At 45.6% G+C, this 16,146-nt stretch overlaps 1 protein-coding gene across 1 annotated transcript in view; it reads right to left on the bottom strand.

Moving 5' to 3' along the window:
- EXOC6B (exocyst complex component 6B) overlaps nucleotides 1-16,146 on the bottom strand; it is a 310,684-nt gene that overhangs the window by 60,753 nt on the left and 233,785 nt on the right. The window contains 1 exon segment of the mRNA XM_033007046.2: nucleotides 12,102-12,175. Within this exon segment, the coding sequence (XP_032862937.2) occupies nucleotides 12,102-12,175 (74 nt within the window).

Raw genomic sequence — 16,146 nt, 5'->3', positions numbered from 1 at the left:
CGAGACAAATGAGATGCGCGTTTTCCGCTGGGACCCATCAGAAGCCATAGGGATGCCACAACCATTTCCAGAGGAAAACTTATCTCAGCTGGAACCTCAACAGCCCTTGGAGATACGTCAACCCCTCTCATGAGAGAAAGGGTTGAGCCTGCAAAGTGGAATTCAGCCACTCGGCCTCACCTCGCCGCAGGCGTTGCTGCAAGGAGCATGAGAACCATTACAGAGCACAATCAACACACTCTCCTGCGAGGCAGAGACTCCTTGGTGGGCCACTTCCATTGCCACACACACAGCTATACCGTTCCTCTCACCCTCAGCCACTCTCCTCTGCGTTGCGTGGACAGTCCTGAAAGCTCAGGAGGTTCTCCTGGTCCCGAAGGAACCTGTCCTCACTTTGTTCAGGCTTCATACCTGCTCTTACGTCCAGGTGCAAAATCCGTGTCTGCGCGTGTGTTAAACTGGTTTCGCCTTCAGCCAGATCCTCCAACAAACCCCACAGCAGAAAACTGCCACTCCTCGGCGCTGGTGGTCAGACCACCTCAATCTTTATCAATTAAAGACCATTAGCCTAATTGCTCTCTTCCTCCCCAAGTATCATAGCACACAGAGCCTTCTTAGCGCTCTGCTGATCTCACATACCATCTTGGAAGTCACATGTTGTTTTGGATACGTATAAAAATAGGCAATAATAGGGGTACTTATTCAAATATTTAGACAAATTACACACTGGATTTCTAAAGCTTGTTAAACCTCTGATGCTTTGGTGAAGTTTGTTACATTTCTAGGATTAAGTGTTCGTTTTACTAACGGGCAGGAATGCAAAGTCAACCTGAAAGCGAGAAAGTCAACCAAGGATATTTCTGGTTTGTTCACATTAACGCTGAGTGTGAAGAATCATAGAAACATTCAGGTTGGAAAAGACCCTTAAGATCATCGAGTCCAACCATAACCACTACCAAGGTCACCACTAAAACACCTCCCTCCGCACCACATCTGTGTGTCTTTTAAATACCTCCAGGGACGGTGACTCAACCACTTCCCTGAGCAGCCCGTTCCAGTGCTTGACAACCCTTTCAATGAAAAAATTTCTCCTGATTTTCTCTCGTCCTCCAAAAGAACTGACTTTTGGAGACCATGTTCCCACCTCCTGGCTCCCTGAAATTGCAGAGGTACATTTAAGGATAGAAACTGAAACTGCATTAGCACATGCACCTGGAACACGACCAGGGCTTGAACAAAACCCACCTCTTCTTGTATGACTTCCACCAGTAGCAGAGCTGGTACCTCAAAGCTCGATTTTGTCACTACAACAGAAGTCGACATACATCTAATAAACCAACCATCAGTCACACAAAGCAGCTCAGGTCCTGAAGAGAGGTATCTGGTGCACTTAGAAGCATCCACCAGCTGCTACTCCAGCAAGGCACAAGTCTCTTGGACCCCTGTGTCCTACCTACCTGTCTGTTGTGAACATCTAAGTTGCTTCTGGCTTTCTACGCCAGCAGTAGACATCCACATTTAGACACCTGTACCACCCCCCCCGTTCCAGAGGAAAACTGCACTTGAACACTAAAGCACCAATTTCGAGCAAGAGAATAAACTTCCTACTAACACCAGATCAATCTGTAAACTCTCCTAATAGAACCAACCTAGAAAATAATCCATTTATACATCTAACAGCAACAACTACTGCGTTGTGTTTAAAAATAAACACGTGACTTGGAATCAACGGAAACTATAGGAATGCAAATTACTATTTTTGTCATGGGATGGGGGGGGGACTAATAGAAAACTTGAAATAAATCATACTGCAGTGTTCCTTGCTATATAGTGCCACCTTGCTGTCAATTCATCAATAAAAATGACAACTGCAAACAACCAATGCTTTTGTGCAAGATGCGCCGTGAGTTAACCTCAAGCGACCAAGCTTCACGAAGAAATTGTTGGCTGAAATACAATATCCAAGTCATCTTAAAACACAGTCCTGAGATCCCGACTCAACTTATTTGGAAGACACATTTCTCTGCTGGTTTCTTCCAAAGCTCCAGTGCTGCTGTCATTCCTGCACCTGCTTCAGTTCAGCTTGAAGCATGAAGAGGTCAAGTTCCCTCTCCTTTGCCTTCTCTCCTTCATCGAGCTCTTACACAGGAGAGTCACTTGCCTTTCCTCACAAACCTCATCTCGTTTATTAACCTCTTAATCCATGTGTACGGCACTACATAAATGCTAGTCAATACGTGTACTCTTTAAATCAAATGGAAAAAAAAAATCAATGGGGGAGTCTGCGAACAGACTGCTCTGGGGCTGGTTGTCTAAGAGGCAATTAACAGCTCATTCCTGAAGGACACGAGGTACCAAAGGCTTCTCAAACAACTGCCCTGAAACTGAAGTCACCATGATGGTAAAAAGGACCAGTGGTCCTGTCTTGTGTACTTTTCCCAGATGTCCATCATGCCACTGGTTGTTTTTTGATTTGCATGTGTTATTTCAGAAAGCTGACTGCTTGACTAGCAAAACATCACAATAGGCTTTCCAAGAGCTAACATTTCCTTGCACTGAAATGACAACCCAGTGATATAGTGCACTTGAGAGATCTCAAGGAGAAGAATTACACGGATGCATCGGGATACTGTTTCCCTACGGCTTCAAAAACAAGACTGCTCTGCAAAACTGACTTTACCACCCACCGAGGTCCAGCTGCTGAGTGGAGCGACTCTTCACTTTCACAGCAGCAACAGGAAAAAAAAAAAAAACAAAAAAACCAAAAAAACACATTGCACAAGGTGAAGCTAGGATGTCATGAAAGGCAGCTCCATAAAGGCTTCTTTATGGACGGCTCTTCCTCACCAGCTCAAGAGTGACAGCTCCCAAGCATGCACAGATCGCCGGAGCGGATCCGGTTTCACAGCCGGGGATGTTGAGGTGAAGGGCAACCACCTCTGGCCCTCTCTATTCCCCATCAATCCTGCCTCAATCAGCAGGTTAAAGGTGAAAGTGGGCCTTCTAACTCCAGCGGTGTCCGTTTCCCCGGTCGGATGACTGTCTCACAGGCTCCTGCAATTAGAGGGCACAGCGGGGAGGAGGTCTCTCCTCCCAACCTCCCACCAGATCTCTCCTCCCGGGCCAGCTCCTGCTGTTCATGCTCCATGACAGACACCCAGAGTAACAGCAACCCGCTCCAGGGTGGAGGGACCATGAGCGGCCAGAACTGAGGGTGCTCAGGAGGAGGCAGGGTCCACAGTTGAGTCTTAGAGGAATAAAACCCAACTAAAATGTGTTCCTGTTCTGGTACAAGGTCGCCTTCTGCTGAGGTTCTCCATGAAGTCCCATCTGAGTGGCTGCACTGATTGTCTTACCATAAAATAAACATGAAAACAAGAGAAAGGAATAATAAGTGTTTGCATCATGTTTCACTGAATCACTCTCGGCACACAGCCTTGGAAAGAAGAACAGAATTGCTGTGTTAACTTCAGCAGATGGACACAGCGGCGTGGGGTGTATGGGACCAGACTCCATGCTGTGGGGGTGGCCACAGAGCAAAAAGCTCAGTCATTCCCAAGCAAACCCCAAGGGTCAGCCTAAACCATAGATTAAGGTGAGAACAATTATCTCCCACCCCACCATCTTCTGATTTCAACATCTGAACAAGCCCAGTGCGCTGTTTACATGACGACTCCAGGAATTTAACACCAACCATGAGGTGGAAAAGTCTATTCCTTGCTTTCAAATTCATCATTTCCTCCCATTATTTCTTTTGTCTAGCCCCCAAATCTCCAAAGAAAAGAGGATTTGATTGTTTGTTTGTTTTTATTGTTCCAGTCTGTAAAGTGTCGACAGGCTCCACAATTTCCATTGCCATGCCCTAACGAAAGAAACGCAGGCAGCGCTCTCCGTGTAAGGGAAGTGCTAACAGAATATGTTTGCACTCTTGATTTTTTTTTTGTTTGAAGGCTGTGGGGAGTATCCAGGCACTTTTATTTCCACACCATGCCAAAACGTCCTTCCTGGATCAAGAGTGATGGATTCTGACCGAGTCCAAGCAGCTGAACAGACTAGGGATCTGTGCGATTTTCATATAATTGAACTACAAAAGGCTATGTTTAAAGTAACACTAAGACTAGCTTAAACCCACCAAAGCAAGAAAAATAAGAGTTAAGGCTCTAAATCTGCTCCGAGCTCGTGCCTTTGTGTGTCTTTCCCTTTCCCCATCCCCTTTCTGCAGAGCACAGCGAGCAGCAGCTTGGATTTGCAGCACAAACTTTGAAGCATCCTTCCTTTGGAAGTCAAACAGTTAACACTGATTTAAAAATAAATAAACTACTTAATGTCCCCTTTTCAAATACTGCTGGTTTTTAGGCACTTAAAAAAAAAAAAAAAAATGTACCCTGAGCCTAACGAGCAAGAAACACAGTGGTTTGGCCAAGCCTCTGGAACGTCCTTCCTGGTGCACTGGGTTAGCCGCCGCAGCCCGGGGGATTCCTGCGTGGCTCCCTGGGCAATGCCTGCCCAGCAATCCATGTCTGAGCACATCTCCGTGGGCATTCACATCAAGGTGCACGGGAGTGGAGAAAAAACACCTCTATCTGTCATCCGTGATGGGTCTCCTTTCTTGATGAGTATTCTGGGTCGGTTGAGCACCACCAGAGGTGCGGGATGCCTGGAAGAGCCCCTGCCCGGGAGTCCAGCCTGACCTTTAGGAGGTTCCACACAGCTTGCGAACCATCTCTTGCTACTTCTTCGATGTGTCACCACTGCCCTGAGACAGCTTTTAATCAAGGTCCAACTGGTTTCCAGAAAAGAGAAAGCACCTCGCTCTGATGTTACCAACAAGGGTTAAAATGGACGGTGCTAGCATCAAGGCAGAAGGATCAGGTGATATTAAGAGCGTGAAATAAGGCAAAAAGGGCCCCTCATTAAACATCTACAGGGTTTTGTTTCTTAATTTTGTTTTGTTTTGTTTCTAAAAGTCATTCCCTCCATCTTGGATGGAACTAGATTCCATCCAAAGGGTTTGAACTACATGATCTCCAAGGTCCCTTCCAACCCAAACTATTCTATGATTCTATGATCTTCTATTTCTTCACCTCTTCCAAGTTTCCTAGGAAGACATGGGCTTGGGATGGAGACACCTGAAAACCTTGAGGAAGGGAAATCAAAAGGGCATTTGAAGCACAAGGGATGACATGGAAATATGTCCCACATCCTCATGTGATCTCCAGATGTTGGAGGTCTTGGGCACGCCTTGCTCACAGGTCAAAGAGGTACTGTGTTTGCACCACAGCAGGTTTCTAACCTGAACCGAAGGGTATGGCCAGCTCCACCTTCCAAGGAGAAGATGACTCATACAGCACAAGGACATGGAACTCATAAGGTTTTCAATGGGCCTTAATAAATCTGTAACTTTACTCAAACCGTTACTTTCCACCAAGTGATTACAGCAAACATTTTCAAAGGTGATTTAATTCCAAATATGGATTTAGAAAACAAACCCAGGCGTTTCTTGAGAGAAAGAGCTAATGCACAAGTCTCTTTTTTGTTAACAAAATTATTGTATCACCCCATGCAGATAACTTTTGAGAGGAAGCTCAGCATGATGCTGGAGTGGCCCAGACACCACTGAAGTCCACCATAAATTAACAGCAGACTACAGCTTTGAATTTGGTTTCCTCAGGCAATCTGGCATTTAGAAAAAACAGCATAATTTGGGTCTGTGGAAGTAGAGGGGTGTGACAGAGGATGAAGGCGATAGCATCTCCACTTCTGGGAAGCTGTTGTGGCTATGGCTTCTGGATGCCTAGAAAAGCATCTATCACGTTCACGGGCATTAGGAAACAAAATACCACTTAATTGGCAGTAAAATGTTCAACTCTAAGTCAGGCACGTTCAGCCTGCCTTTTCTGGTCTCCATCATCTGTTTAGACACTTCAGGTCTTCGTGTTTGCACAAGACTCGGCAAAACGGGCAGTTATTAGCTGGCCTGTAGGCACCACCGTAATGAACGTGATTAACAACGGTGGATGCATTATGCAAAAGATACCAATCAGTGGAAGGAACTCGGAGAGGAGCAACAAAAATAATGAACAGCCTGGAGATACGATCTTAACAGCAAAACCCTGTATTTAAGGGTAATGATAAAACTAGCTCAAACCCATCATTGCTGGGTAATTAAGAACTAAGGCTGCAACTAGAACAGGGGTCTTCACACCTCTTGTTTCCTTAGTGCACAAGAAGATGACATTTGCAAGGAAAGATCAATAGAATTCGACATTTTGCTTGTCGGTGCTTGGGAGGCATCTGCGGGCAGGGCAGACAGGACTGCTCTTGAGAGCCAGCGAGAGATCGCCGAGCTGGAGAGGAGAATGTGGCAGAGCCCACGCACCAGTGGTTAAATAATTAAAGCAAGCACTGTTAAGCAAGGACAGAATACAGGGCAAGCACATGGGTAAAGGGATGCAGTTAAAAGGAGATGAGAAGGTAAGTTAAGTGAGATGTAAAATGTAAATGTTGTCTTCCTATGGTAAAAGTCCCCTTGCAAAGGGCATTAAACACTAAAGATGACCAGACAGCAAAAATGTTCAAGAGTGCTTCTCAAAAAAAAAAGGTATATAGAACCCCCATGCAGTGCAACAGGCATTTGGGAGAACCAGCCGGGCTGCGAAGCCAAAGACGGGCAAGGTAGTGAGCAGTCTACAGAACAATTTGGAGATGGAAAACAGCAACTGGCAAGGAAGTAGATGAGCTGAAACCCATGAGTCACCTTTTCATCTCTGCCTTACTGCATCCAAGGATTAACGTGGCAGCTACTCTGTCTGCAACTCCTCTTACGACAGAAGCCTGTGCTTCGAAGATGCAAGCAAGTACATGTGAAGAGGAGACATCCCGCTGAGATAGTTAACTTCAACTTCTGTGGCATCTACCGGGGGGGAAAAATAAGTCAAACCAGTTTCACATCTAACGAGCCTCTCTCCACGCCACTGCACACTCTCTCAGCAGGCTCAGGACTGGCTCTGAGGCTCACCCAACGTCTTGTTTTCACACTGCTCCCCAAATATCCTATTAGACTTTGCATGGCAGGGAAACCACATTCAACTGCAAGATATAAAAACAAGATAAAAGAAATCAACCCTGGTGGGAATGAACTTGCATGCTGTTCTGGAGGCTGCCTCTGAGCTCTTGGAGGGACGGTCTCCACCTTTCCACCATCAAACTGCCTCAGGTAACAGAGTAGAGAGGTGGCCAGAGCCTTGCAGTGTCATGTCAAGGCACAGACCCATTGCCTCGGCCCTTCAGCCCAAATTTGCAAGGGCTTCCCCTCGGCCGCTGTGCCTGGGGCTGGGCATGGAAGCCCTGGACCACACGGTAGAAGCAGGAGACAGGGCTATAGCTGCTTGCAGGCTCACCTTGCACAAGCCCAAGCCTCCAAGTGCCTTTAAAGCAGTCAACAAACAAGTCAGATGGAGTTTTAAAAATCTTATTTATCATCTGATGTTCTGATAAGAAGCTAAACTGGATATCCATGAATGCCAACTGTATCTCTCAACATAACCTCACATTTTGATGCTCCCTACAAGAGAGCAGGTCGTTCCTTAAAACCAAGCATAGAACCAGGAAATCCAGGTTTCCCCATGGATCTCTGTCAAGTTGAGTCTGAGGAATAAGCTCACACTGCAGCTTGTCTCCTGTATCTTGGCTCATCTTCTCAGAAAAATGCATACGGCTGTTATACCTCTGAAACCCACCAACTAAATATGGCCAAAAGGGGCCAGAAGAGGTTCAGAAGTCATTGGGAGAAATTAAGATGGACACAATGATAGAACTACTGCACATTTCGTAGGGCTAAAAGCTCCTGCCTAACTTCCTATCTCATCTTCTAACTGCGGGAAAAAAAAAAAAAAAAAAAAAGAAAACAAAAACCTACAGAAACTATGCAAACAATGCAGAAGAGATAGGAAACCTGTATGAAGGGAAGAGCAGGGCAAAGAGCAGGGATGGAAGGAAACTGTGTTCCTGAGGGGAACACTCTTTTATTAAGCTTCTCTATCAGAGATAATAGGGAAAAATTATCAGAGGCAGACCTCTCATTACCCAGCTGGCTGGCATCCAGCACGAACCCACAATAACCACAACTGGCTTTCAAGCACAGTAAAAGGACGCACGAAATGTTTGCTACTGGACAGGTGGTAAGCAGAAGAGCTGTTCCACACCCAGTGAGAGCGCTTGCCTGCCTGAACCTCACTGAGGGGATCTGAAGAGCTGATACTCAAATCCATTAACCACCGTCAAGTAATAACCATAAAGTGAAACAGAGAAACGATGGAGCAGAAGGGTGGAACCTCCCTGTCCTCACCCCTCGCACGTCTGCGTGCCTCCAACAAGACGAGCTCCTGCCTGCCCTTTCTCTAAATCTCCCTCAATGCTGAAGTTTGCACTTGCAGAGGAAATTCAACACACAGGATTTATATTTCGCTGGACAGACGGAGAGGCCTAGAGTAAGGAGCTCTAATCCATCGAGGACGTTCCCTCGCTAGAGCCCAGAGTGAAATTCTTCGAGTGCTGGAGACAGATTTTCCTTGGCGGGCGGCCACGAGTGTCGATCTGGCTTCTAGGAGAGATCAGCATGGCTGTGGATTGCAGCGACTTCACAGACAAACATAAAACCTTTCCCTTCAACTAACTTTCTTATAATAAACCCATGAAAATGAAAAGCTAAAACATTTCCAGCTGGCCAGAAGCTGCGGAGAGAACAGTGAAGTTATTGCATGTGCAGGCTTGGGGCTGATTTGAAAGCTCCTGGAGATCTTCAGTGGTGTTTGGACATTCAGTGGTATCTGGACAGAAGCGCCTAAGTCACTTTTGAAAGAAAGAGGCAGAAGACTCAATTATTTAGGCGCCTTTCATATTTTAGCAAGGCTATTTATGGAACTAAATTTATTTCGGATTTCTAACATGAAGGACTGGGTGCGTAAGAGCAAAGTTTAAACTTTAAGGGGAAAAATTCACTATTGCTTCCTTGCAAAGCCTTAAATATTTGAGTCTTGCTGTCAGACCCTTGTTATGAAAAGGTTCTTACAGAAGGATTTGAGATGCGACTTGGTTTACTTTATCACTTCATTATAGGTATTTATGGACTTAGAATTGTCCCAGGATGGGAAGAAAGTCTCTTTTTAAATCACTGCCTGCTCAGAATAGCAGTTTTGATTCTCTGGGCTTGACTCTTTCCCTCTCTACCATACGGTGATGGAATTGCTCCCAATTCCCTTGAGTGCAAGGGGAAAATCAGGCCTTCAGTGTACAGAGGGATCTTCCACTTGAGTCTGCTGCACGGAACAAGGCGGAACTCTCATGCTTCTAGACAACGACATTTTTATATTCCACTGTAACAATCTGTATTCAAGATACAGACCAAATCACTACATTTTTTTCTATCATTTTATATTTTTATTGCACTAAGAATTAATTTGGGTCATCCCCTTGAACTTAGTCATCCCACATTACTTTGAAAATTTTCTCTCCTCTAGAATTGCTCTGTAACAGCTAGTACTGAAATATATTTGGAAGGGAGGGGGAATTCTCTTTAATCTCCCTATTTACTTGGTGCATTTTTTGCCCAGTCGTTTTTCCTCCCTACATAACTCAGCCAGACACTTCTGCCTGCTCGTGCAAAGCCACGCTAATTGACGGGACAGCTCCCAGGTAAGTATAAACCTACGTGAAATATAAACCTGAAATTACCTTTAACATTTTGAGAAGCCTGTCTGGATTTCAGGTTGGAAACACCCTTTCACCAGCCATGCCAGCGTTCCTTCCCAGGCAAAGGAAAACAGCCAGAAACATAAACACTTTCAGGTGGTATCTTTTTCCCCGTTCATAGTTTTAAGTCAATACCGTGTTAACGTTTAACGGCTTAAAAGAGAAAGAATGTAATGTCCAAAAAGAACAAATTAAAAACAAGTTGAAGAACAAATTAAAGACCTCCCTTTGCTGTACCTTCATCCATCCACCCTTCCAGCTATTCCCTGCTCGCAGGCCCTGCAGCTGGAGCTGAAGTCCAACAAGAAGCACCACGGTGGTGGGAGCACTGGGGCTGCGATGGCCCCAGGGCAGCCAACGGAGCTTCACACAGATGGAGTTTGGTGACACGTTACACGTCACAGGATTAGGTCATCAACAGGAACAAGGGAGCTGGGAACCAGCTCATCTTTGCGCATTATTGCGAATCTCAATAAGCCAGTGACAGGTAGATTCTTCCCCACCTGGAGCAAGGAGATGTTGTCCGTTATCTGTACAATACATGGCATCAACAAACACCCCTGTTATGCAGAAGATCTAGGACTGCCTGTCCTCACCTGAGACTCAACAAGTCAGAGCATCTCCCCTTTCTCCTCCCAATATTCAGAAAAGCTATTATTTTTACATGCAAGAAAAAAAAGTTGGGACTACCTTCCAAACCCAAGAAGAAACTGCCATGTACAAAGACCACTTGACAGAGGAGAAAGAGTTGTAGAGAGCTACTGTTCAGCTTTCTCCTCACCCAAGCTGAATTCATTTGACTGCGTTTTGCACTTATGAACTGTGCAAACATTTCACTGCTAATGCACTGGCTCAGAGCAGCTGAGCCTCACCAAGCATTTTTAAGGCATTTCATTCTTCAAACAGCCACAGCTTTTTCCTCTTCGAAATCCCTGCACTCACATCTTCACGCTTGGAAAAGGACCAAAACCTTCACATTGCCTTATACCCAGGAGGCTGCGAGCTAGTTGCGCACTGCAGTCAATGAGGTGTCAAGAAGCTAATGAAGATAAAAGTCTCGACGCACAGCAGTGATAACACACACCTTTCCCATGTAGCTATTTTGATCATTTTGCAAACAAATTTGGCAGTTACTGGCGGGCCCAAGTCCGAAACGCGAACGCGCGGCACCTCAACGTTATTAAACATATTGCTGCTCCACAGATGTCATGGGATGACAGATTGCTCCCTGCACATCAATTGGATTCAGAGAAATTCTCAAACCCTTACGGGTTAAAAGCGGCTCCAGCATGAATCAGAGTCCCAGTGGTAAGGAGATCATCGATACAAGGGATTATGCAGATTTAAGAAATACCCTCGGCACCCGAAAGTTTTCAGAATGCAAACTACGTCAACCCTGAAAACAAGAGGCACTGCATCATGATGGCAGGAGGGACAAAGCCAGGGGGGTTTAACAGACAAAAAAAGATTGTTTTAATAGGAGAGAAGCATCAGTCATTGAGTCTTACTTCATTCAGACTTTCTATCCTACCCATCCATCTTCAGTGCCAAGAGATGACAGGACCACCTCACTTTTCCCCCCCCAGCCTAGTATATCCATAATGCCCATTTCTACCCCAAACAAATGACTCGCTAGAAAGGCCCTTTTCCCTAAATCGGCTTGCCAAGCCCCACAAATGCCTCGGTACCTGCTACGGTCAACTTGGCTCTAACGGGGCCCCCTCAAGAGGTGGGCATCGATGGGTGGAGCCTTCCCCAATCATCTTCCCCAACAGCCACTTTGTCATTCATGGCTGGGGACCATCTGCGGAAGAGGGGACCGGGGAAGGGGAGGGGGGGGGGGGGGGAGCCGAGCCAAAGACGGACACAAACGGGCGCGCACACAGGCATACCCTCCCCACACAACCCCGAATGCAAATTCCTTCGCCCTCGCAAAACGCCCCGGGGGGCATTATCTGTGAACAAAAGTCCTCGAGGCGGGCGGTCTCTGCATCACTGCTCTCTCTGTTAGCACCACCTGCTTGGCGTCAGCCGGGAGAGTCGCCGAGTTATCTTTTCGCCGCGTCTGCAGAAGCCAACGGGAGCACAATGGACCCCATCGGCCAGGGTCAGGCATGGCTTTCTTTCTCGCCCCCGTACCACCAGCCCTTTTCACCTCCACCATCTCCAGGACCCCGGAGCGCTCAATAAGGAGGTGGCTTCAAGCGCAGGGAGGAGGAGGAGGGGGGAAATATAGGTCCCTGGCGTAAATCACCGACGCCGTTTCCCCTCCTCTCCCTTTCCTTAAGACCTGATGGTCTTCAGTCACACATCTTAAAAGAAAAACAAAAAACAAAAACACAAAGACTTACTTGTCTCAAGTCGATGAAGGCCAACTGCAGCGTGTCCCCTTGGAACCCAGGCACTGGGCCGGATCTGGCAAACTCTGTGGGAAAGAAAAGAGGATAAAAAGCGCCTTTAACTAACCATGGACAGGGAGATTGGCAGACGGATGACAGGGAAGACAAGAGAGGCTGGGGGAGAGGAGGACCGCGCTTCTAAGGAGTCATGTCTCCCTCCCTTCAGCGTCTTTGTTCGCCCTTCAAAATTCGTGTCATCAAAACACCATTAATTCCACCGTCCTGACAGCAAGGAAACTGTACTAATTCGACCTGAAATTTATTCCCATGAGCCGTACTGGGCTTCAGAGTATTTGTTTTGTGAATGGACAAACAACTCGCCGAGAAGAAAGGGGGGGATGGGGGTGGAAAAGTTTTTCCTCTCAACACAATAAAATCTTCAGCTGTGAAACTCTTTTCAGTTCCGAAAGCTATTTATATTTTAGGGCGCTGAAGGAATTTTCTAATTTCACGCCTGTCACCAGGCTCCATAAGCATTCATCAAAAAAATATGCCCAGTCGCATCATTAATTATTCGGCAGCAGATTATTTGCATTATCTGGTATGGCGTGCTATTGCCAGTGTACAGTCACCCCAAATGGGAAGAATCGCGGCCATTATGTGGCTTATTTATTTACGTTGGATGAAGACATCTGACAACTGAATAACGTTGGCTTCTAAAGTGAAGAGAATATTTCCAAGGCCACATTTACCTCCTTCCAGTGTAATCTGGCCAAAATTTCATACTTCAGTCATTTATTTTTCTACTAATCCATTATTTAAACCAAGTGTAAAACCACTGAGGGGGACTTGAACAAATCCACGTTAGAGGACCTGAGCTCTTCCATGTCATTTAACAGTTTTCACTCGGTAGCGCTCACGAAGCCAGCAATTGCACATATTCAAGTGTGTCTTTTGAAGATACGCCTGAGGTTGATTTTGCCCAACTTCATTTAATTTTCACCATCTTTAGCTACATGAGTAACGGCTTTATCTCTGTTTTCTGTGCAACTTTTCACAACCGAGGGGACCTAATTTGGGAAGCCACAACTCAACATCATGAAAGACTCAAGAGGGAGCTTCTGCCTTTGGCTGAATTTCGTTGCTCCTGCAAACACTGAAGATGCTGCACGCTGGAACAAAATGTTTTCTCAAGATGCAACCAAGCACGATGGCAGAAAGGAAGAAGGAAAGGAAAACATACACCAACGTACAGATTTTTAAGTTATATATGGCTTATTAGCGCCCAACTATTCTTGGTTTTTACCATACAGGAATCCTCAAAACAGCTCCTGCAGGTCCACAAAGCCGAGGACCAAGGATAGCTCGGCAATAAGGAAGAAGGATTTTGCCTTCTGTCTCCACGACTGCACAGAGGTGCTAAAGGATAAAGCCTGTCCTGTCCTTAAATGCCAAGCGCAGTCATTTCATGCCAGACGGTCTTCCCCTTTGCTTCTCCTTCCAAAAATTATCTCATTTTCAAGCGAATGCCTCAAGAGAAGGAAAACAAATCATCACAGTCTTATTTTTAAGTACTTCTTATAGCAGCCCACTCATATGAGCAGTCCCCATGGCTCTAATGACAACAGACTAATGAGTGAAACATCGGGATTCAGCCCCGTTCCTCAACTGCCTTATTTCTGGAAAACAAAAAAGGGTCATTCGTCAGCTTTCTTGCTCCACCTTCCATTAAAATTTTGGGCTGGATAACATCCTTCGATATAGACACAGGGACCTCCAGAGTACCTTTTCAGGCCAGTTTTCAGACATCCACAGCTTTGTTTTTTAATATTTTCAGGTGCTGGAAGAGCTCTAAGGTTGAAACAATTGCTCATCTTTTCCAGTGATGAGTCAAGTGACAAGTGCTGTAGGACAATAGCAAACACGGCTGTAAAACCACTACTTTTGTCCAATGTTACTACTAGAAATGAATAATAAAAAAATAAAAAGAGGAAGTATGTACATGACTGTTCACGTTTAGATTTCGGATAGGAAAAGGAGGGAGAAACCATCCGTGGTTGTGCCTGTGGACTTTGCCACTTTTGCACAGGACGGGACTGGGCAGAGACAGGAGCTGCTCAGCTTCCAGCCAGTTTCACTGGCCAACGCTGCAATATTCAGGCTGCAAAGAGTCCAAAGAGAGTTTATGTTCAACCATCAAAAACTGTTTTAATTAATTCTAACTCTAAAGGCATTTTAATGTACGTTTGCTATAAAATTTGACTGTGGCTTGCCTGTGCCAGCACACACACGCAAGGGAGGACTAACACAAGCTTTCTGACTCTAATCTGCAAGAGATAAATCATCTTTACACAGTCGCTCTACACCCCACTGTCTCATCTGGAAAAATTATCCCCAAAGCCACATCAATCCTAAAATACCCCCACGTTGGAAAAGCACGTACCTGAGAAGCTAAAAACATGTAGATGTGAGAAATAGCGTTTGAGAGGTGCAACTGCCCTGGGCAGCTCCACGTGGCAGACGTCCCTGGGTTGAGGTACCCAACAAACTGGCTGAACCGCTACATCCCACCCTCTGAGGATGGGGTCACATCATGTTACTGATTATATTTGGAGAAACGCTGGAAAACAGAAACCCTGAAAGGACTGCAAGGAAAGAAAATTTCTATTTTGGATTTAAGGGCTTTGCAGCTGCTAAGAATCTATTTAGAAGCACACATGGAGTTGTGAAATTTAAGATCTTCCCGAAAGCGTGAATCTCAAATCCTCATGAGAAAATGCCTGTGACTGGGTCTCGAATGCTTTCACAAGCCTCGTGAATTTATCACTACTGCCATCTGCTCATGAGCAACCCAAGACAGGTTTCATCCCAAGCCACGGCTGCTCGTCAGCAGCTCACCTTTAGCTGGCTCTGCCTAAGGAAGCGCATGGGAGGAAGGCAGGGAGAGTTGCGGGGTGACACTGCCCTTTAACACTGCACGTTACAACAACGGTAGCCCACTGAACCAACATTTGCTTGGGCAGTGATTCTCCTCAAAAGAAGGGATTCGAGTTTCTACTCCATTAGCAGTGCACTTGACATCCAAGAAGCGAAATGACGTACGAGAACATATTATTTGTATTACAGAAGAAATGAGATCAAGAATACAGCTCAGATGCAAGAAGAAAGCTGCTACAGCACTTGGCTGTAGGGAGCCCGAAGAGGAACGAATGCAGTGCTTCACCCCATGGTTGTGATAAAAATAGCCGTACCTTCTGTAATTGGAGGTCACATTTTACATACCAATGCCACAAACTTATTTTGAAAGAGGAATGAACCAAGTCTTAAAGAAAAAAAAAAAAAAAAAAAAAAAAAAAGAAACAAAGAAGAGAACAGAGCTCTAGTGGAAAGACACAGCCAGTTCTTCTTGGTTTTAATCTCTTCAACCAGATTTCAGGATAATTTTCACGGAACAACCAAGCACAGTGTTGGCCTCAGTACTGTCGGATTCATTTATTGTACTGTCTCCACTACCAAGGCAAGTGGCAAACATAGCAAGCCACCTACAGTACAGACCCTCGAGCAGAAAATCACAAGAGAATAGAGCAGATCAGTATGCGGCTGTTTGTACAAAGCATTTAGCCAGGCTAAAGGTTTGAGAGACTTGTGTTCAGGCCAAAAAAGTAATGTCTTTGCAAGGTCTACAGGCTTGGGCCACCCAGGGCAGGTCACAGGGGGACTCTAACCTCTCTTCCAAAACATTTCACCGATGAAAGAATCAAGGAACAGGAACCGTGAAGCCCTTTACAATGAACAAAGAGGAAAGAGTTCAAACGCACACCAGAAAAGAGACATCCACTGTAAATTAATTATACAGAACGGGGCAATCTCTTTCTGTACATGGCTATGCACACAGGGACAGAGTCTTACACATCTTGTGAGGTTAAAATGTACACAGCTGGCGACTTCATTCCTCAAAAACATCATTTTGAGGGGAAGATTTTCTCTGAATTAAACGGCACTGCCAGAATTCACGACGGCAGACCTGTGGGATGGAGGTTACGGCAGCTCCTGTTGA

This window comes from Tyto alba, unplaced genomic scaffold, assembly GCF_018691265.1.
Source record: "Tyto alba isolate M040663 unplaced genomic scaffold, T.alba_DEE_v4.0 Super-Scaffold_6, whole genome shotgun sequence".
NCBI lineage: Eukaryota > Metazoa > Chordata > Aves > Strigiformes > Tytonidae > Tyto > Tyto alba.
The sequence above is the reverse complement of the archived record's forward strand: the minus strand, read 5'-3'. Positions and strand labels throughout refer to the sequence as shown.